Source organism: Zosterops lateralis (assembly GCF_965231275.1).
Source record: "Zosterops lateralis genome assembly, chromosome: Z".
In the NCBI taxonomy this organism is placed as follows: Eukaryota; Metazoa; Chordata; class Aves; order Passeriformes; family Zosteropidae; genus Zosterops; species Zosterops lateralis.
Window position 1 is genome coordinate 12717401 of NC_139800.1, and position 22029 is coordinate 12739429.

A 22029-nucleotide genomic window follows, 5' to 3' on the forward strand; every position below is an offset into this window, starting at 1 on the left:
GCCGAGGCTGAGGGGCTGAGGCTGAGGGGCAGCGCGGCCGTGGCGGAGGGGCTGTGGAGCGGCTGTGGCCGTGGCGGAGGGGCCGTGGCGGGGAGTCGAGGATGAGGGGTCGAGGCGGAGGGGCCGAGGCTGAGGGGCCGTGGCGGGGCCGTGGCGAGGGGGCCGTGCCCGGGCCGTGGCGGAGGGGCCGCGGCGGGCCCGGTGACCCGCGGGCGGCGGGGCCCGCACATGCTCCGTGTGCCGGCCCGCGCTGCCCTCTGCGCTGCCACCGCTGCGGCGCCCGGAGCCGCTGGCGGGTTCTTCACGGGCTGGGGAGATGGCATTTTTCAGACCCTCAGATGAGCTGCCAGGGGCATCCTTTTAAGAGAGTCCGTAACAGAATATAATGTTTCCATCAGGCTCTTGCCTTGGCAACAACCTGCAGCCGTAAAGCGGGTTTAATTCCCTGAGAGGAAGACCGGTGACGGCTATCACCGTGTAATATGTGAGATTCTGCCCTGAAAACCCTGGAGGTGGCATTTGTCTGGTCCGGTTGTAAAAAATGAGATAGACCATGATGGATTTCAGTTCCTCGTCTGTGTTTGACCAGCACAAAGGTAAGTCATGTGCTACTAATTTCAAAATCCTCTGGTCCTCCAATGTGTCCCATGTAAATGTACTGAGGTTACTTGACAGAATCAATAACGTGAATTTTTGGGAAAGATTAGGTTTATTTTGGTTTCATGTAAAGGAATTTCTTTTATCAGTTTTAAACTGGATGGATATTTCAGTCTATTGCTAGTGATTTCTAAAAATTAATTTTCAGCAGAATAGCAACACCATTTGGCTACTCTTGTGGTTAGCACTGAGAGATGTGTATATATATTTATTTTTATATTGTATATTGGTCTTGTGGTTAGAGATATTAAAAACAGTTGCAGTACTAGCAAACAGAGCAGTTTAAAATGGAGTAAAAATTTAAGAACAGCTGATTTTCATAAGTCTACACTAAAAAACTAGAAGCTGACAAGTTAAATACTTTGCTTTAGGAAATTTATCTGTATAGGTGAGTATTGCCATAATTGCAAATTTAAGATATCACTAAAATCCCCAACATGAAGATTTTCTACATTGTAAGGTTGCTATGGAAATACAAATATCTATTTCTTGTCTATTTTGAAGTTAAATGTTAAATTGCATGTCGTTATTTGCCAATATAAGCTTTTATGTCTTATGGCTCAATCCACTTCAAGTGTAGTGGCATTCCTTTTATGTTCCCAAAGCAGGATGCTGTCTTTGCTTGATTATGCCTGTTGCAACAAATTTCTCTTTTAAGTTGGCTCACCAAACAATATGTGTGCAGTGGCCACCGTTTCCAGTGCAGACCTGCAAAACACCTGAGCTGACATGGCCACGCAGGCCCCACAGCAAAGGGACTGACTGCAGGACAAAAATGAAAGCAGGAAGAAAACAAGGCACAGCCCTTTGGGCAGCTGGGTGCTACAGGTTGTACTTTTATGCTTGCCTACACTTCTTTGGTGAACCCAAAGTGAATACAGCCCGTATAAAGTGGTGGGTTTAGGGCCGCTTTTCATCTACAGTAAAAGCCTGGGCAAGTCTTGGGAGTACTGGTCTACATCAACCCAGCTAGAACCCCCATGTAGTGGGGGAAAACTGAGTGACAAGAGAGAAGAATACCACTAACGAGTATAAAGGAGAAAGGGAGGTGCAGTGGTAGAAGGGAGATCTGTACTGCAGAGAAAGAGACAGGTATTCCTAAATCATATGTGAATGACGTAAGGAGTCTTTTTCCCAACAGGACAGAGGTGTGGGGCTGACTGAGCTTCTGCAGCTCCAAACAGCCTTTCCAACCTCTGCTGCTGCAGCACTATGAGTGGGGAGGTGGAGGTAAAACCCTGGATGCTCAGTGCCATCATGGGGATGGCTGCCAGGGAGCCAGTGGTAGTGGTACCAGCAATGAGGCTGCAATATCAGTAGGGCTGGGGAAGGCAAAGCCAAATCTCCAGATGATTTTGGGGGCAGAAAGCAATGCAGGAGACCACAAACTCAAACCAGTTTATCCAGATAGAAGGGATAGAATTGGGAGGCAACATCTGCCTATAACTCCCTGTGCTCCTAATTTGCATCTCCTCCTGCTGCCAAGCCACTCTCCTCACTGACCCATCCTAATTTCTGTCCAGCATCACCTGCAGCCTGTGTCACTCCACCTACATCAACTCCCCTGCCAGAAGGTTCCTTCACTATACATTCATCATCTCTGCTTCACAGGCGCTGCAGGAATGCTTGCTCATTAGGTGATTTGTGATTTACTGTGTGCCTTCCCTGCTAACTGCGTGGGAAGTCCATGGGGAGCAGGAGCACAAAACACACAATACTGGGATACTGAGCTCATTGGTTACATGCAAAGAACACTATTCAAAACTTATATGTATAGTGGATTTTGTCTAAATACTATCTTCATGTGTTGGCACATTATTGATTTAAGCAGGTATAATTTTTTTAGCAAGGGGAAGGGGAATGTCTTTAATTGCAGCAATTTATAACAGTGGTAGAATAAAAACTATCCTTCAAACATACTAAATTTCTCTCTGTCTGAAAAAATAATTCAGCTCTCCCCACAAACCCTTTTTTCTCCATCCCACACATCAGAAGACTCTCTCAACTATAAATAAAAATAAATCCCTGGCATTCTAAGCTTGAAAATCATACTGTCTCTTTGCAACACATCTTATGGTATTTCTCAATAATATCTTATAATACTTAAAGTAGTAACAGGAACGTGAGACTTAGAGAAGGCAATCAGCACCAGAAACACCTTCCCTCCTAAATATTGCTCGGTACCATTTAAATAAATGTGTGCTGTTCCTGATTTCAAATGTTTACTAAATAAACAGTGAAGCCAGACAAAGACCTGCACCAGGCACACACAGGGATTATTACTTTGTTAAGTGTTCTATAAAAATGCAGTAGTAGAGAGTAAGTTACAGTTTTCCAAAACTGCATTCATCCACCTCCCACTGACCCTTTACACTGACATGCTGAAAACAAATAAACTACCCAGTATTGTGTCCCGACAACAAGCTGTAGAAAATCACATATAGCCTTTGGCTAGTCATGGAGATGAGAGGGATTATGAGAGAGAGGGTAGTAAATGACATGCTTAAATATTTCTTCTTCACAATGAACATGAATTATCCTATTATTCTGTCTTCAGATTTTAATATCTTGTGATTTAGCAAGTCCAAAAACAACCATTGTCAAGACCATGTACACCAAGCTCCAGCAAATTTATTCAGAAATTAAAAATCCAATGTGCTAGAAAGCATGCACGTATGTACACCTAATGTGCACTTTGTGAAACAACACATCAGCCAACATCAAAAATCATGTATAACATGCGTTCTTCATGGTAGAGTCAGAGGAGAGTTAATGTAATGAGAATCACAATTTTGTTGCTCTGGATTCTGTGATCATTCTGTATCTCTTTTTATATGCTCCCTTTTCTGACCAAAAGAAAACTACTTTGCCTTGAAGAAATAATACATTCTCAAAACACTGCAGCTTATTTCAGATAGATTGGTGTTTAACTTTGATTGTTTCTGAGGATTTTAGCACCACCCTGTATATCATTTAGTCTTTTATTCTAGATCTTTCTACACCACTGCTGCCAGCCTACAGTTTCTCCCCTGCCTTTCTCTGTACCCAAGCACTTAAATGGATCTTCTGCCTTTCTGAATCTGACTGACACCTTCCTTTCACCACTATCACAGCAATTCTCTAAAATGTAAAATGTATTTGAAATGGGACCAGTACTTACTGGCATTTATAGAATTGCAAGATAGTAATGGGAGTAACTCTAAAACATTAGAAGATGAAGAGTCAGCATTTGGTTGTTCACAATCCCTTTCTGCCACATGGTGCTTGTGCCCCAGCCACAGCCAACCCCTCGCAGGGTAAACTCACAGAGTGGGGGATACACAAGCACTCAGTAGTACTTCACTGTTGCCTTCTGCAACATGCCCACTCTCTGAACCATTCCACTTTTGCCCAAGGAGGTATCTTGGAAAATAAATGTCCTACCAGCTTTGTGCCCATATTTCTCCATTCCTTGACAGGGTAAGCTGGAGGAAGATGAAGTGGTCATGTTGTTCACCTGGAGCCAAGTGCATCCAGCACAAATGACATCCAAGCTCTCCCAGCATTTTCTGCTTTCTTTCATGTGAAGCATCAGTAGACCATTTATCTGTCTTCCTTCTCACTCCCCATCCGCAATCATACAGGTCAAGACACCCCATTTGAAGCTGCATCACCCTACAGAAATGGAATTCGTGTCTGTCAATTTTATTCAGATCCCAACAGGAGTGTTCCAAGCTCCCAGGCAGGGGGACACCCTGGTCCACCTGCCTCTTGCTCTGGCAGCTAGGACTCGTGGATAGGGAAGTGTGAATCTTTGTGGCTTCCTGCCACATCCTTTAACAGGAATGGAGCCTGTGTTCTGCAAGAAGAGGCAAGGGCAAAACTTCATTCATTTTTCCATCCATCCATCCATCCATCCATCCATCCATCCATCCATCCATCCATCCATCCATCCATCCATCCTTTTACTCCCCCTCCTCATACAAAGGGATAATTGCTCTGGGCAGACTGAGCCCAACAGAAGCAAAGGGGAAGTATCTCGGTTTTATCTAGAGGAAAAAGGGCAGAGTTACTCAGAGACCCACCCACATGAAAGAGTGCCTGTGTGCCCTTGTCCTCATCATCCTGCCATAGCAGGTTTGCAACTGCTCTGCTCAGGAGATGGAGATTCTGTGGCTAGACTTCTCTCCTTCTGACTCACAACAGGAATACTTAATAGTACCTAGAGGCAAAACAATAGTACAAAATTCACATGTGTAATGCATCAAAGGAGGTGAGGGCACCTTTTACTCACTGTCTGCCTCAGTACATCCAGCAGTTTCTTTCCCAGTGCCAGCAGCATCTTCTCTGTACCATACCCACACAGAACTTGCACAGCTGTGCATGACAGCAGCCATGGGAGGAGCCACGTCAGTGCTGAGGGCTGGTGCCCCTGTGTACCTCCAGACATAAGAGGAGCAACACAAGCTATCAACCCCTCAGACCTGAGCTTGGTCATTAACACGTTTTTGCTGAGTGTACCAATTGTGAGAGGTATCTTCAGGTCTGATAGAATAAAGAAATATTCCTAACTGGACCAGTGGTAAAGTCACTTCTTTTCCTTCAGGTTCTAGTCACTGATGATGACTGTCTGGCAGCAATGACTCCTCATCTCTCTGGATCCCCCAGTTTCACAAGGACAAACCTTCTGAGCAAAATGAACAGTTGCCTCAGCAACAGACCCCTCCACAGAATAAAAATCAAGTCAAAAATTTTATTCACAAACTTTACAAAGTGTGTAATTTAAAATACCAGTTAAAAGAAAGAAAATAAATTAGATTCCCTTTAATTGAGGAGAAATGGAGACAGAATCTCTGGAAAAGGCAGATTAACATCAACTTTTTAATTTTCCCAAACCCACTAAGAGTTCCAGCTTTGACAGACTAACCTATTCCAGGGTAAGAGCAGATTGTGTTTCCATGGCAGCCAAATTTTGAAGTCCAGAGTGTTGATTGCACCCAGTGAGAGAAGGTCACGTGGAGAATTAGGCTAGGCTGTGAAGCCCAGCATAGGGCTCATGCAGGTTCATCTGAGACAACATCTGATAACAACGAGTAGTGTGGCTAATATTTAAAGATCTTTTACCACTCAAAAAATATAGTGAGTGTTTAAAATACCATTTCTATCAATGTGTTACGAATAATGTAATATTTGATTATGGTAACAGCTTCATAGTAACTTTTCAAAGCGGTTTAAACTGTCCCCCTTTATTCTGCACAGCTTACATAGTCATGCTATCTCCAGAAGTTTGACAGTACGGATAAGTCACCAGTCACTTAATCTGTCTTTCCTTTGATCAACTTTCTAGTGTGATTTAGGCATTTTCTCAGGCTAACAAGGTAGTGCAGTGGCTGGACAAATGATATGTTCTATAGCTCTGACCCTGTCCTGGTTTAGCCTGGAATAAGAGTTAATTTTCTTCTTAGCCAATACAGTGCTGTATTTTCCATTAAGTATGAGGCTAATGTTGAAAACACAGTGCTGTTTTAGTTGTTCCTAGTTAGTGCTCACTCTAAACCCAGGACATTTCAGTGTCCAGTGCTCTGCAGTGATCAGTGCCCAAAGGCTGGGGGAGCACTGCCAGGAGAGCTGATCCCACCTGGCCAAAGGGATATTCCAAACACAGACTGATATGGGCAGGGTGTGAACTGGGGGGAGCTGCAGCGTGACAGGCTGGCCATCAGTCAGCAGGTGGCGAGCAACTCCATTGTGCATCACTTGCCTTTCTTGGGTTTTATTAATCTCTTTCTCTCCTTCTATTACAATCATTAATCATGTTGTTGTTCTGGTGGTGGTGGTGATGACGATGATATGTTGTTTCAATTATGAAACTGCTCTTCTCTTAACTCACCAATTTTACCATTTTCTAATTCTCCTTCCTACCCCACAGGGGTCAGGGCAGTGACAGAACATTGGGGTTAAACCGCAACAGACCCTCAGCCATTCTGAACAGTACAGCTCACAGCAGCTGTACTTCCTTTTGAGTTAATAGGGGTCAGAAACGTGAGACTGTTTCTGACCAACAATACACATCTAGAGCATTGTACCATTACATCAGATTTGACCCTGCACCAAAAAATCTACTCTTTTGACTCCTAGAGTTGAGTTTAATAGTCCATGTAGAGCCAAAGGAGGTGTATGCATGTCGAGCATGGGATGACCAGTCTGAAAGGAAGTGAAAAGCAAAGAACCAAAGAGAATCATTGCTACTATTTTTTTAGAAAGAAAAGTCTGAGGAATGTTCCAGAACAGGTCCTGCAAGGCATCTGCTTTAAATAATAACTCACACTGTAGCTGCCAAACAAAATAAACCTCTCCTGGGTTCCAAGCAATAGTCCACTTTTCCTTTTTGCAGGAATTATCAACACAAACTATTGCTGCCAGAAGCTTACTCTCCCAAGACAAGAATTCCCTTGGACATTGCAGGGAAGTGAAAAGCCTCAGTCTTCTGACTGGTGCAAGGATAACACTGAAATTGAAAACACCCAAGTCCTGATTTCATCCTATCTCATAAAAGTGCAGCCAGAAATATTATGAGCTAGTTCAGTTATTACATTTTTTTTTCTCAAGTCATGTTACGTTAGTATGATTTCTTACAAGAACTGGAAACTTTCCAGAATTTTTCTTAAGTCCTTTCAGTGTCTGTTTGAAAGTTTTGGAAGAAGTTATGATGAAAAAGTAAGTTTCAGATGACTAACAAAAACCACAGTGCTGTTTAGATACACTTTGTTCCACCAAAAGTTACACAGTCATTTAAACTCAGTGAGACAAGTGTCATTAGTTTCACTGTTTGTCATTTGTACTTGCCTTCTGTTTACTCGTGGATGTGCTCCTTCTCTGCAGTTGATGCAGCAGAAGAGATCGACTTGGCTGTGGTTTACCAAGCAGCAGCTAATGGAGATGTGAACACCCTGACTGCAGTGATCCGAGAGGATCCTTCCATCCTGGAGTCTTGTGACAGAGAGGGTAAATGAAGGCCAAGCTTGTTCTCAGGAGATCTGTTGCTTCAGCTTGCAAATTGAACTTTCCAAATTTTTTATTCTGATTTTTGTGTTCAGCGAATTATATTTAGTACCAGAATATGGGAAATTTGAGTTATTCTTTGGAACAGCCACTGGAAATGCAGTTTGGATAATTCCTTCCCCCTGTAATTCTAAGATATTTTTATATGATTACAAATAAGCTGTTTTGCTATAATTAGACAGTACTTTACCATTTATTTGGTTTATCTTAGTTAGTGAGATGCTGAGAAACTGCTGACATTTCAGGGGAGGAAAAAGAATATTTTTACCAATGCCAAATGACATACATTCTGCACATCTCTAAAGCAGAGGTTGTAGTATGTGTACAGTCACAGTTTGAATGGTTTTGTCAAGTAATTTTTTGCCAAAGGATTGGTTATACAGTGTGCAATTATCTAAATGATCTGTTTTATCTGTCAGGCTGTGCTCATTTTGTGTTCAAGTCACTATTTAATGTTATTGCAATTTGTTGTACGTTGTCTGGGTTTTATATCCATGTATTTCCTAAGTGAGTAAGAACCACAGACTTCTGGAAGCTGTTCTCAAGAACAACTTTTTTTGCAAGTATTTTTGAATTGCAGTTTCTGAACACTGTCTTTCCTAATCTTAAACAGCTTTTAGCAAGCTACCCATTTTTCTTATACTTTAAACCAGGCATTCTAAGTGATATGTTTAAAACATTTACTGGTTAGTAGGGAAAATTTACTCAAGACAAAATGGTCCCTGTCTGCTCATTAAAGGGAGAAAGACTAGGTATGAATGGTGGGTGGAGATGGCTGGCAAGGAGTACTTCAGCTACGGGGCTCACTTGCCTCCCAGGCTGTCCATGCAAATGTAACTAAAGGCCAGTTTTCCAGCACAAAACTGGAAACAGCTCATATCCTGCACATTTGTCAGGCTCAGCATGACCTCAGGTTGAGTAGCACATTTCCTCAGCAATCTCATTGAGTCCAGTAAGAATAATTATTCTTCAACTATATATGAAGTTTCTAATAGTCTTATAGTTTCTAATACTCACGTTTATTCCCAGACTAGTAATTTTAAATTACTTTCTCAGATTCTGCAGGAAAATCTCTTGCTGTTTTTCAGCAGTTAACAGAATGAAAGGAAGAGGAAGTAATTAAATGATACAATACTTCACGAAGAAATTTGAGTATTAGGTTTAAATGTAAATTTCAGGGGTTTTACAAACCAGAAAATTTTTGCAGGATATTAAAAAAGTTCTTAGAAAAACAGGAAATAAAATAGCCTAGAGCAAATCCAGGCTTCAAATTAAGTTGTTCTCTGCATAAAGGACCAACTCACACTTTTATACCTTTGCAAGGGACACAGCTTGATTTTGTAAGCCTTTTGAATACACAGACAGAATGAAGCTGGGGTTTGAGAAAATTAGACAATCATCATCTGGCTACTAGTCATTCTGAAGAATGTCAGCATCCAAAATGGTGTACAAAGCCAAAAGTTCATTTTGGGATCTTACCAACAGAAAAGCATTTTTCCCTCCAGAAGGAGAGTTGATGAGGCAAAACATTTGCTAATAGTCATGCTCTTTTTAAAATCAGTGGTCAGTGACTGTCATAGAAATTACTTCCTGACTAAAAAAAGCTGGGTCCAACTATTGGACAGTTGTCAGAGAAAGGATTTGTAAACTTGCCAATGTTAACATTAGAAAATAAGAAGCTGTGTCTTATAGATATGACACAATGAAATTGTAAAATAAATTTGGCTTTCTTCCCCAGGTTGCACACCTTTGATGCATGCTGTGTCAGGACGGCAGGTTGACACAGTGAAGCTTCTGTTGAAGATGGGAGCCAATATTAATACTCAAGATGCTTGTGGACGTACCAGTTTATCTCTGGCAACTTATTTGGTACTAAGACTTGGGGGATAAGGATGGAGTGAAGGGAGTAAATGTGCAGACCAAATAGATTTCTGTTTATACTACAGGGAAAAAAAAAAAAAAAAAGAAAAAAAAAGCCGCCACAAAACATTTGGTTCTAGACAACAGTGGAAAGTTTCAATTGGCTTTGAAACTTTACCATGATGCAAAGCTGGAGCAATGATTATTACAAGAGAATCAGGACTCCTGTCAGAGATTCCTGTCAGAGTGTCCTTTCTTTTTAGGCTTACAAAATCAGTGTATGATAGTAGGATCTCACAAGAAAATCAGTTTTTTCTTTGTACACTGAAAGTCCCCTCTTGATCTTAATATGCAGATTGACTTCTCCCACTTGCATACCCAGCATTAGATATTTATGCTCAAGTTAGGGCTTTCCTATCTCAAATTCTGGTGATTGCAGGCATGTGTTCCTGCACACCACATGAACCAGGGCATTGCTGCTTTTTTCTGTACTGCTGGACTTTGGATGGCCACGTAGAGAACTGAAGTTCAGGATGCTGCAGGTGCTGGTGCTTTGGCTCAGATCATAAATAATCCAGTCCCTTGATCAACATACCTGCAAGTGACAGGAGGGACAGACATCCCATTGAGACATTTGGGAAAGGAATCATACTTCACAACAAGGATAGTCCTCTTCTCCTTAGTCTTCTGCTCCTTGCAGGAGGTAATTCAGATTTCAGAGAGAAAGTGGGGACTAAGTTAGCCAAGCAGAATGGGCTTCCATTATTAATTGGACAGAAAGAAAGGAGTGTGCAGCCATGGCTGCACAGTATGAGTTAAGCTGGATGACTGCCAGCTCATTTAAACAGACACTGTGGCAGCCTAATTAAATGACATCCCTTGCACCTAGTTTCTTCCTGAAAATTCAGGATGAAAACAATGTTCCTGCTTAGCTATGCAATATTCAGCCAGAAAATAAGTGTAGAAAATAACAGAACAGGCATCCAGTGCAAGGAGTATGCCCCACCTACTTAAGAACATTTCCTCTGCAAGATATTTTTTTTTTTAAATCCCATAGTAAGTGTCACGCTTCTTTTTTCCTTCCTCTTTTCCCGGAGGGGAAAAAATATTCTTTGGAAAAAAAGAAATTACTGGAAAAGATTTAAACCACCCAGGCTTCTAAGTTTCCATTTCTGTTTCTGTGAGGGATATAACGAGAGGTCCAGAGAGAATTTGGCAGTAATCTCTGTCCAGACAAATGAATTCAGGAGAGTTGCACAGTCAAGACTGCAAGTGGAATTTGGTGGTCTTGTACTTCCACCAAGAGCTCCAGAACAGGGGTGTTCTGATTCCACCATTCCACACATTTCCCCAGAAATGCTTGTAATGCCAATCCAAAATAGCCCATATGGGAGGGAATGGCCTTTATCAATTGCCTGCTGAGGTTTTAACAAAATCATGCTTGATTTTCTTCAGACATAAGTATATGCTGAAAGATTTATGCAGTCACAACCAGACTGTTTACTTGCTTTTATGTTGAGGTAATCAATAGAAGGTTTTAATCCAAGAACTGATTCATCCCATCTGTTTTGATGCTATTTTCAGTCTAACACTACCACTGATACAAACTTCTGCAAGAACGTTTTTAAGACCACACTCTAAGGCTTTTTACCATTGATTTGCCATCCTTGCTAAAAATCTAACAAAAAAAATCAGATTGAATGCTCATCTTCTTGTTTTAGTCTGGCATGATTGAATTCACATGCAATAATACGTGTGGCATTTGCTAGTGATACAGGAATTAGCAGGTTTTTAATCACTGTTAGTACTCGCCACAGCAGGAAAACAAACAAACAAACAACTCAAACAGACAAACAAAACCAAACAAACACAAAAACAACAACAAAACAAAACCAAAATACAGTGTAAATTAAACACCTTTTCAGAGAAATGAACAACTGAGATAGTTGGAGACCCAGACTCCAAAGGGGAACTATTGTCAGTGCTTTTTCCTCTTCTGAGGAAAAAAGGTCCAGTTCCTCTGCTGACAGAAATGGTTACAGTCACATGTGAACGCCAGCACCAACAAGGAAAGATCTGGCCTCATACTTTCTGCTTTCCTCTTTGATATGCTCCAATTTCTTTCTTAGGGCTGGCTGGAAGGCTGTGTCAGCCTGCTCAGGAACGGTGCTAAGCAGAACATACCTGACAAAAACGGGAGGTTGCCACTCCATGCTGCCACTGCAGAGCCTGATGTGAGGTATGTGCCCCACTCCCACAGCTTTTGCTGGTTTAATCTCTCAGGTAGCCAGCAACCCAAGGAGAGCCCAGAGCAGGAATAGTAGTTGTGACAGCAAGTGGGACCTGTGTCTTTGTTTAGTGGTTACTGTGAAGGGACTAGAGAGGAGGAAAAACATTTTGCAGGACCCGTGTACTAGAGCTCGATGGCCAGGTGAAGTGAGGAGCTTGTTTTAATATCACAATAACTGGAAGAGGGAAAATAATTATAAGAGAAGTTGAAACCCTGCATTTCCCCTGCCCAACTACCTTTCTGTCCTACCTACGTGAAATATTATAAGACTCCTTCTCTGGTCTTCTCTGAGTAGAATGGCAAATGTGAGAAAAGTTTTCCACAAGACAACCTCTCTGAAAATCCCCTACCATAAGGGGGAAGTTAAGGATTGGTGGTCTGGCTCATTTTTAACTACTTTTACTGAAAGCAGAGTAGCAGCTACAGAGTATCTTCGCAAGAACTCTTAAGGAAGATTCTCTTTTTCTGATTCCAGCCTGTGACAATAGGAAGGTTTAATAAATTTCAATTTGTACATTTGAATAAATTAACTCAAAAAACTCCCCTAAGTAAATCATGCCTGAAGGTATAGAAAGTGCATGAAGACATTAGAAACAGGTAAAACATTCAGTACATGCAATATGTTCATGTGGCTTAATTACTGAGTCTACAGTTTCATTGCTGTAACCATATCAGACCAGCACAGACACCTGGCCATTTCTGCTGATCTTGTTCTCCAGCCTTTTCTAATAGCTTTATTCATTTTCCACATTATCTTTGCTTTTCATGCATCACTTGGAGAGAATAATTTGATATTTCTGCTAAAAAGGTCACTATCATTAAACAAAACCAACACAAGAAAGAAGACAATGTTTGTACATCACCACACATGTTGCTAGTTGAAAGGGAATATTAATTTTCTTTAGCAGGAGCACACTAAGTCCCCTGAATGTTTTTCACATTCTCCAAGGATACAGACAGACCTTTCTTTGCTCTGCACAGTTTTCATTTTGCTCTGTCTTCCCACTTGGTTTGCCCCATGCCCAGCCACAGGCCTGGAGCACTGACAGGGAGGTTTTTACATCATGGTCATTGTCAGTCCCTTGAATCCTATGTCATTGCCAAAAGAGAGTATGCAGTGGCCAGTTGTGAAATGCTTTTCCAGCTCAATTTGAAAGCTGGCAGTCCACTGCTACAACCTCACGTGCTGGAGGCAGCATGGAAAGACAGAGACAGTTGATGTATTGATTTGATAACTGATGTCTGTGCTCCAGTGCATTCCACAGAGCCTAACAGGCAAGGTGGAAAGAGAATCCATTCCTATCTATGCCTTTAAGAGTATATGGCAGAGAAACCTCAGCTGCTTGGTTGGGTATTTACATATTAAAATAGTAGCACTTCTGTTGCCATAATGGTGTAACTGAGTCAAAGCTCAGTTGATGATGATATCATTTATTGTCATGTTGATGATAAAGATTCTAGTCAAATAATGAGATTTCTTTCACAGTGGTGTCATTGATCATATCTGGAGTTGAACCACAGAGCCCTGTATCAGATTATAAAACTATGTGATATATGGGTTTTACAAGCATACTATGGTTATCTCACTTCCTTTTTCCTCGCTAGTCAATATTTACCAAGACCTATTTTCAGACATTGAATTTCTGAGATTCTGAGTAATTTTCTAAATGACAACAGAATCTTTCTTCACTTCTACAAACTTCTACCAAACCAATCACAACAGTCCTAGTGCCATCCTTTTCAGAGTTCCTGCAGCATGACCCCATTTAGAAAAGGAGGTGTGAACATCTCTTTTCTACAAGATTTTGTATCCATATGCAAGTGGATTTGAAGTCAAAGCAAAATCCCTATAGGGATCTGCCCAATCATCACCCTTTAGGGACTCTACTTAAAAAAACCCTAAATTTGGACTTCAGCAACTGAGGAAGATGTTACCTATAGGTAAGATTTTTCACCTGCAGAATTGTCAAAATCATCCCTAAGCAACTGTATATGTCTTCTTCAGAATAATTTACATAGCTAGTTCTTTATTACTGGTAGGGAAGAACAAAATTGACACGAAACATTCTCAGCTTAATCTAATGCACACACCTGAGCACAGTTCAATCCAGAAAACACAACTAGAAGTGGTTGAAGATAAAAAGCAACAAAACATTTTCGTTCTGTCTCCTCTGCATGGGAATAAGTGCAGAATTTCACACATTTGTTTCTGTGCTATCTTTACATTTATCAGATTTCCTTCCTTTATACTTCATTGCCTTTTATTTCCCTTGCTAAACAGCATGTCGTCTTCATGTCCATGTTCCAGAGGTTTCTAGCAAATTCACACCTTCAGATGAGCCACAGGTTTGCACAATTATCCACTGAGGATACATCTTTCCTTTTGCTGGAATCCTAAAAATGGTACATCCATATTATGAGTGGCTATGTTACAGCATGTGACTGGGTAGTGTTTTTCATTTCCATGGTCCAGCCATGTACGTGATCCAAACACTTAGCATCCTGCTATAAAACACAGCCATCTTTGCCAAACCTATAGTGATTTCAGAACATCTTCACAAGATAGCAAAAGGAAAAGGAAGTGTTAAAAATATAGTGCTTGATTATATTTCATGTAACTACTTTATTGTTCCCTCCACCAGAGGGGAGTGTTTGTAATCCAATATTCTATAAAATGTGAATCTAAGCATTGCTATATTTTATGCCATAATAATGGCTCTTTTCCAGCAGACATTCTGTAAGGCCTTGTAAAAAAACCTTGGGGTTTGTGTGTGTAAACATACAGCAAGCATGCATAACACACATATGCACACAAATATGTACACTACAACACATTACTCCAAGAGTTAAATAGAGTGAAAAATCCGTATAGGAGCTGGCATCTCTATTACTTTAGGACATTATAAAATATGTTGGCAAATTGCTAAGCTACCAAAAACTGCACACATATACAGTGTTATACATTCTGATTCTAGCCTAGCACTCAGCACAAGAGTTATTCTGAGTAGATCTTCTTTTAATTCCAGAAGCTTAGAAGCTCTAAACTTCTGTTGTTACCATAAGCCATATTCCTATTTGTTTTGCTCATATGACAAAGCTCAGACCTAAGATTCTGACCTGTGCCCATCACTAATACTGATTTTTCATGAAGTTGCACATTTTGTGTTTTTAAAAACTGTCAGTTTTTCAAGTTTAGTCAGGAGTACAGCACACTGATTATATCATTGCTTCCACAGGCTTCTGAGCTTGCTTCTGCAGCAGTCAAATCTTAGTGAAATTAATCACCAGGACAATGAGGTGAGTGAGCTTGTGCTACAAGTCACAGTCCCTGGCACTGAGGGCATAGAAGCCATTCAGTTTTACAGTAAGGCTATGCACTAGTCAAAAATTTCTATCATGCTTTTGCTGAACTCTGCAAAGTATTATCTCATTCTTCCTTCTATACACTATGCACCTGTAGGCTAATGAAGTTTTTCTCTATTCAGCCGGTTGTGAGGTACCTTGAATCCATCTCTTAAATGATTTGTCAAGACAATAATTGCCCTCTGAAGTTAGACACTGGACCAAATCTTCACCTTTAACCAATCATAAGTGTTCAAGGCCAGGCTGGATAGAGCAGTGAGCAACCTGGTCTAGTGGAAGGTGTCTCTGCCCATGGCAGGAAGGTTGGAACCAGGTAATCTTTTAAGATCCCTTCCAACCAAAGCCATTGTATGATTCAATGATTCCTTGATTCCATCATTCAACTGCTGTTCTCAGGAAAAGTGTCAGAGATGGCATTACACAGAACAGTCATGGAAGCACAAAAATTTATGCTCTTGTCTTCCATGTGGAATTGTGTCCTGCAAGTATATATATTGTATATAGGAAAGAGTGAATTTCCCACGTGTTTTTTTCCAAATAGAAAAGCCAAGACACAAGAGTTTCCAAGTGTCTTTTCATATGTTTCTCTTCATTCTAACAGTTGCTCAAGGATGTGTCTCTTTTCCAGTGCTGGAATGGCCAGAGGGCTGTTAATTTTTCCTTTTCCTTACCCACTGAAAAGTTGGCAGACCCTGCTCACAGCACCCTAAACCAGACATATGCATTGTCTTGATGTAGAACTGTGTTGCTAATGAATTGCTTGGAATGGTGAATCATCGTTTCAAGCCATAATATTTTGCTGTAATGCACTGCTACATGCAATTTGGAACTTTTAGTCCATCTCACTGTCACTGGGCACTGACAATATATTTGTTTAAGTGTCAGTACTAAGCCCTGAATACTCATGTTTTCTGAAAAATGTGGATCTTCATAAATGATTACAACTAACAGAGCTGTTCTATTGGCATAAGTGAAACACTTCAGTTTTCCCATTTGACACTTGAGAAAAACACCCTGATGAATGCATGAACACGTAAACAGTAAGAAATGCATCTGGAGGTTTCACAGCTTCCACAACCGTGTCTTTCTGTGGGTTTATTAGTGAAGCCTGTGAGATGACAATGTGAAGAAACATTCCCTGTAAAAAGCCTTGAATCTGAGCAAAACATGTGTCATGCTGTATTTCTCACAGCCATTTCTTGAGGTTTGTCCTTTTATGTCCCGTATTGCTCCTCATTTTTTTATGAATGTGCAATTGTTTGGCTGTCTCACCTCTAAGATTGTATTCTGCTGGACCTTCAGCTTGGGCAGTTCTGATACCACTCTCATGCTTCTCACCAACAACAATCTGCCTACCTACCAGTGCCACTCCAAGGTGGTAGCATAAAGTACAAATGGTGTGGGGTAAGCAGCTGTTGCCCACTGCAGAAAGCCCACATGAGTGAGCTGCTGCTACAAACAGCTCAGTGCTCTTTGCTCAGCTGGGCACCCTGAAAGGACATGTGGAATGTACAAAGTATTGGAAAGGAAATGGAGAATAAGACAGGAAGCTCTCTTTGAATCCTTTGTACAGCCACGTGGCTACAAGAGTAAACTGAAAAAAAGATGCACAAGAAAAGGAACAGAAACAGGACTACAAAGATGATAATAGTTATAGAGTAGCTTCTTTATGTGGGCAGGCTAACTAGAGCAAACTAACTATAATAGGACTTTCAGATTGGCAGCTACATCAGAGGAATGACATAAATCTATGGTATTATAAATGTGTAGAAATGAAAAGGTAATTATAATTGACTGGTCTGGGTTTTTTTCATATAAAAATATGGGGACTTTATAAAAATTATCAGGCAGTAGTTTCAAAGAAAATGAAAATAAATACTTTTTTAGAAAATGCATCATCACCCTTTAGAGGGCTGGATGTTATACAAAGTCTTTAGCCTGATTACCAAATACTAGGTGGCAGTGTATTGTCAATCCTTGTTTCTTGTATTTTTGCACTAAGCATCTGCTACTGACTTCTCTGAGTTTTGTTGCTGTATTATGGAGACTTTTTAAAACTATCCACAGTTTCACACTCTAATCTTACAGCTGATTCTGCTGGCACCACAGTAGTAACAGAGAGAAAGTTGATTTTTCAAAGAACTTTTTTTGCCATATCAACACACTGAGAGAGGATGACAGAAAGACAGCATGGAAAACTGTACTTTCTCCTTCTTCAGTAATTTTCATGTTCTCTAGGACTAGTGACAAGTACTCATTTCCCAGCTGGAAATCACTTCAGTGAAGCCTCACAGATAATGTGTGTCCATCAACAGCACTAACTCTCCCATGTCTATTGACATCAGTGGCAGAGCAAAGCATTAATTTCGGTTGATGCAGGAGTTTACTCTCAATTTTGGTTTTACAAAACTGAAACCCCCATGTTTAAGCTTTGCAAACCCTAAGTAAAACCAAAACTGCTCTCATTCAACTGCTCTGTCTTGTTATCACCCATCCCTAAACCACAAGGGAACTTAAAAGTCTTATGAGATACATGATGAGTGAGAGAAATGAATCCTAAGGCATTCATGCTTTTAGTCAGAAAATCACTGCAAACAGCTTCCACTTTAGTGCACTGATAAGCTGTCTGCATCAATATAGCTCATACTTTACCTGGGTTGTTACCAACTGGCTTTATTTGGGTTCTATTTCAAGTTTTAATTTGTTTTCCACTTAAACTTTTTTTAAAAAATGCTTTTTATCCTTTTGGAAATCAGGCAAGACCCTTGAAATGCATTTTTTCTGGTAAGATAGAAAACAACACCTGTCCAAAAGAAAATGTTACCACACCTGAAAAACACTAGCAATTTGATAGAAACATAATAAATTAGTCAATTTATACAGAAGATCTTACTTATTATGTGTATAGAGCAAAATACAGGTGAGTGTAACAATGGTGAAGGTGCAAATATAGACCATGAATTCTCTGATCTATTAAGACTGACTGGATGCAGCTAAGATGGAATGAAAATGCAGTTGAATACCTTACCATTTGTTTTGTTTTGTCCCTGAAGAGTAAATACAAAATGTTTATATTGTGACTTGATTGTGGACATCACTCTGTCAGTTCTTTAGCTTCCTGACTAGTGCCAGCTGCAGTAATAGCTTATCATATTTATTTTGGATCAAAGATAAGACCAAACACAAACATCACACTGTGTAATGCTGAAGCATCAGTCTAAACCAGGCTTTGCTTGCAGGATTCAAGCTGAGCAGTGGGGAACTGTCCCCTCAGCCATCGTGGCCCTGACCACATGTTGTTTATAACAGGCTATAGGCACATATGGAGGAAGCATTTGTATTTGTCTCCATTTTCTGTAATAATTCCAAAAAGCTAATTGCTTGGTTCCCCCTTGTGACTCCACTAATTCAGAAGATGCTACTATTTCAAATCGAGATGAAGAGGGAAGAATTTGTCCACCCTGGATGTTTTCAGGGCTGCCTAGCTTATCTACAGAGACTTGAAGGGTGCTCCTGTGAGTGACAATAATTTGCCCTCTGGGTTTGTGGCTTCCAGGGAATGACTTCACTCCACTGGGCTGCATTCCACAACAGACCCCAGCACACCCAGACTCTGCTGCACAAGGGAGCAGACCCAACTCTGGTGGACAAGGACTTCAAAACAGCTCTGCACTGGGCAGTACAGGTGAGCCACGACACGGTCCCAGTGGGATGTTTATTGAACTGAGTTGGCTATTGTGGTGTACTAAATACTCCTAAGGAAATAGTTTGGACTGTGGAACAAGGAAATTGGGTGCTAAGAATGCCCACTAAGCCCCAGCATTTTGCCAGTGAGTATAGATCAAGGATCTGTCTTCTTTGGAGACCAAGGTGTACCTAATAGAGGCTTAGCCCTGTTGCCCTGAAGTTTTCATTTATCTCAGTGGGACGATGTGTATGCTTCATGTTGAACTCATGACTAATTTTTCTTCACTAAATCTGGGTTGCAGAAACCAGCAGCTTACTTGCCAAAGAAAGGCCTTTGGGAATAAAATAATGTAAACACAAGTTATAGCACATATAAAGAGCTACACTAAGAAATAATTAGCTGAAGAGTTGATATCCTGCTTCTCTGGAGACTGGAGAAGACATGGAACTAAACACATTTCCTGTTGAGTTGCATGTTCCTATCATATGCAGAAGAACATTTTCAAATACTTAGGCCATCATTAGAGAAACAAACCATAAATGTTTAATATCACATTAAAAACTGTATTATGTAAATGTCAATAAGTGATATAAAATACAGGATAATTTACTGGTTTTCCTAGTTTACTACAGAAAACTGCTCAGATGAAATTACATGTTTTTACTTGCTCTCTTGCCATAGCAAGTTCCAGTATCAATGTTCAAAACAAGTGCAAAACAGGTAAACCAAAACAGAACTCACACAAAAATCCAGCAACGTTTTTGTACAATTACCAAATATTTGCATCTTCATCTTTTGGGCTACGTTTGCTCTTCTTAAAATAAGTGTCAACAAGGAAATTTAAAAGTTTTGAAATGCCATATACTATATTTGTTACAGGGTAAGGACATCTGAACAAATAATCTATTTCTTTCAACCACAGCTTCACAAAGATGATTAACATATAATAGGCCTAACTTTTTTTTTTTTTTTTTTTTCTCAAGTAGAGGTATATTTTGACCTCTGCAACTGGTATTATTTCAACAGTTTGGTTCTTCTTTAATCCTATTTGGTCTTAAATCAGACTTGTTATTTGCCTTGGGAGATTAAAGGTGTCTACTCCACTACCTGTAGTGCATTTTTACCAGGCTTATTCCAGTTCTGGCAGCTTCCAGTGGGGAACCTCTGAATCTCATCCAAACTCCTGCATGATAGCTGGTGGTCTATATCATAGCTCTGGGGACAAACAGAAAGAGAAAAGTGAATCCACTTTATAATCTTCAGAGTTCCCTGCCACCTTTAAACTTTCCCTGATTCTGTATTTTGTACGTTTCATTATTTGATTCCACTGCTAACTCTTACCTCCACCCTTCACAAATGTGCAGAATAATTCTTGAGAAATGGGGAAGTAGAAACTGCACAAACCCCACTTGGCCTCAGGTAGAAGGAAGTCACAAATATCCTCTTTTCCTTTGAGCTGCTCCCAGAATTCAAGAAGAAGTCTGCAGAATGACACACATACACCTCCCTTTTTCCCTTATTGTGAGATTTCTGCCGTGAAACATAAAAATTCCTCCATCCACATGCTTCTCCACATTCTGGATCCAGAGGTGGCAGTTGAAATAACAGAGCAGGAAATAGATCTGTTCACATTTCCCTTACTCAAGAAAGAAAACTGTTGGCCAGGAAAACAACCACTTTCAGCCAGTGTGTTCTGCTGCCCTTTTAGGCCCAGGAGATTTGGATACTGTGGACAGGCACGACTTTCTCTGCTGTGACAGAGAACAGAACAACAGCTCTGCTGGTTGGGATCATCATTATGCCTAATAGCCTCCTCTGTGACTGCTGGAAATGGAATATTTTTCCTTTAAGAATTGTATAAATATCTTCAGAGAACAAGAAATTCACAGAGCTCAGGCAGTACAGCTGCAGGAGTTATTTTTGGCTGAATAGGGCCCTGTGTTTAATTTCTTTTTTTTTAATGCAGTAAGGGGACGACCAGACACTGCACAGAAACTTGTTTCAGAGGTTACAGGAAAGAGGCAGTTTGTGCACGCTGGGCTGAAACACACAGTAGGACCATACGAAAACCATTGCCTACCATTGAAACCCAAATTCTTGTGCATGAGGCATATTTCATGTGAAATCATTGTTCCATGCTGGCTCTTTCAAAGACTGCATGTTTGTGGCTTTGTCTTCCAGCAAACATCATGGGATGATCAGTCCCATCCATGTAACCAGACAGACCTTGCCCACACACCAAGGTCTGCTCTTTTCAAAAGTTCACATCTTAAGTACAATTGTATCAGTGTCAAAAACAGTCATCATTACTGTTTGGTGTGAGACTATCTCATGCCACATTTTTTACACATGCAATATTTCCATGTGCTGGTACAGACAGGCCTATTAGAATGTCTTAGGAGGTATTTCTCTCCTTTCACTTCAGCCAGCATTAATTACTGTAGTGAAAAGGAAACACGCCTTTTAAAAAAAAAGCTGTTAACTGATACTGGGACAAAGGGTAAAGCCATTCTAACAATTATAGATAATGACACTGAAATCCTAGTAAAATATAATATATTCCATACAGTATGCACTATCATGCTACACAGTACTATACTGTAAATGTATTAGTAGTGCCTTGGAAACAGCCTGGGAAGGTTTGGAATCTTGCTACATTGCCTTGCCAGTTGTCATCATTTTTACCAGAATTTTCTTTGTCTCATTCTCAAAGACTCTGGCTCCCAAAGTCATATGATTATGTGAAAATACCAGCTTTCAATTAAGAGTAAACAAAAAAACAGATTTATTTTTTTTAAGTGAAGAAACACAACTCTGTAGGAATAAAAAGAAAGCAACTAGAGAGAAACTATTTTAAAAATACTCTACCATGGGAAGATGTGCTTATGATTTTTTAATAGGATGATTTGGAGTGAAAAGTTTTAAAAAATTAGAAGCCAGTGTACTTGTTCCATAGCAACAGTGCAATTAGTTCATTCATCTGTTTCCAGAGAAGCGAGTGAAATACCTGTACATATAAAATACACTGTAAAAGAAATGCATAAATAAGTATTAATTTGTATTTGGCTGAACAGGCACTGCAGTTTCTCTGTAACTGCTTAAAACCCAATGAGTGTTTCTCTACTGCAGA

The 22029-nt window shown here is 40.4% G+C and overlaps 1 protein-coding gene across 1 annotated transcript in view; it reads left to right on the forward strand.

The window, feature by feature from the left end:
• Positions 1-556: 556 nt before the first annotated feature.
• ANKRD55 (ankyrin repeat domain 55) overlaps positions 557-22029 on the forward strand; it is a gene marked incomplete at both ends in the record, with an annotated part of 45402 nt that continues 23929 nt past the window's right edge. Inside the window, 6 exon segments of the mRNA XM_083884141.1 lie at positions 557-596; positions 7519-7641; positions 9437-9567; positions 11688-11797; positions 15085-15145; positions 18768-18896. Of these exon segments, the coding sequence (XP_083740267.1) occupies positions 557-596; positions 7519-7641; positions 9437-9567; positions 11688-11797; positions 15085-15145; positions 18768-18896 (594 nt within the window).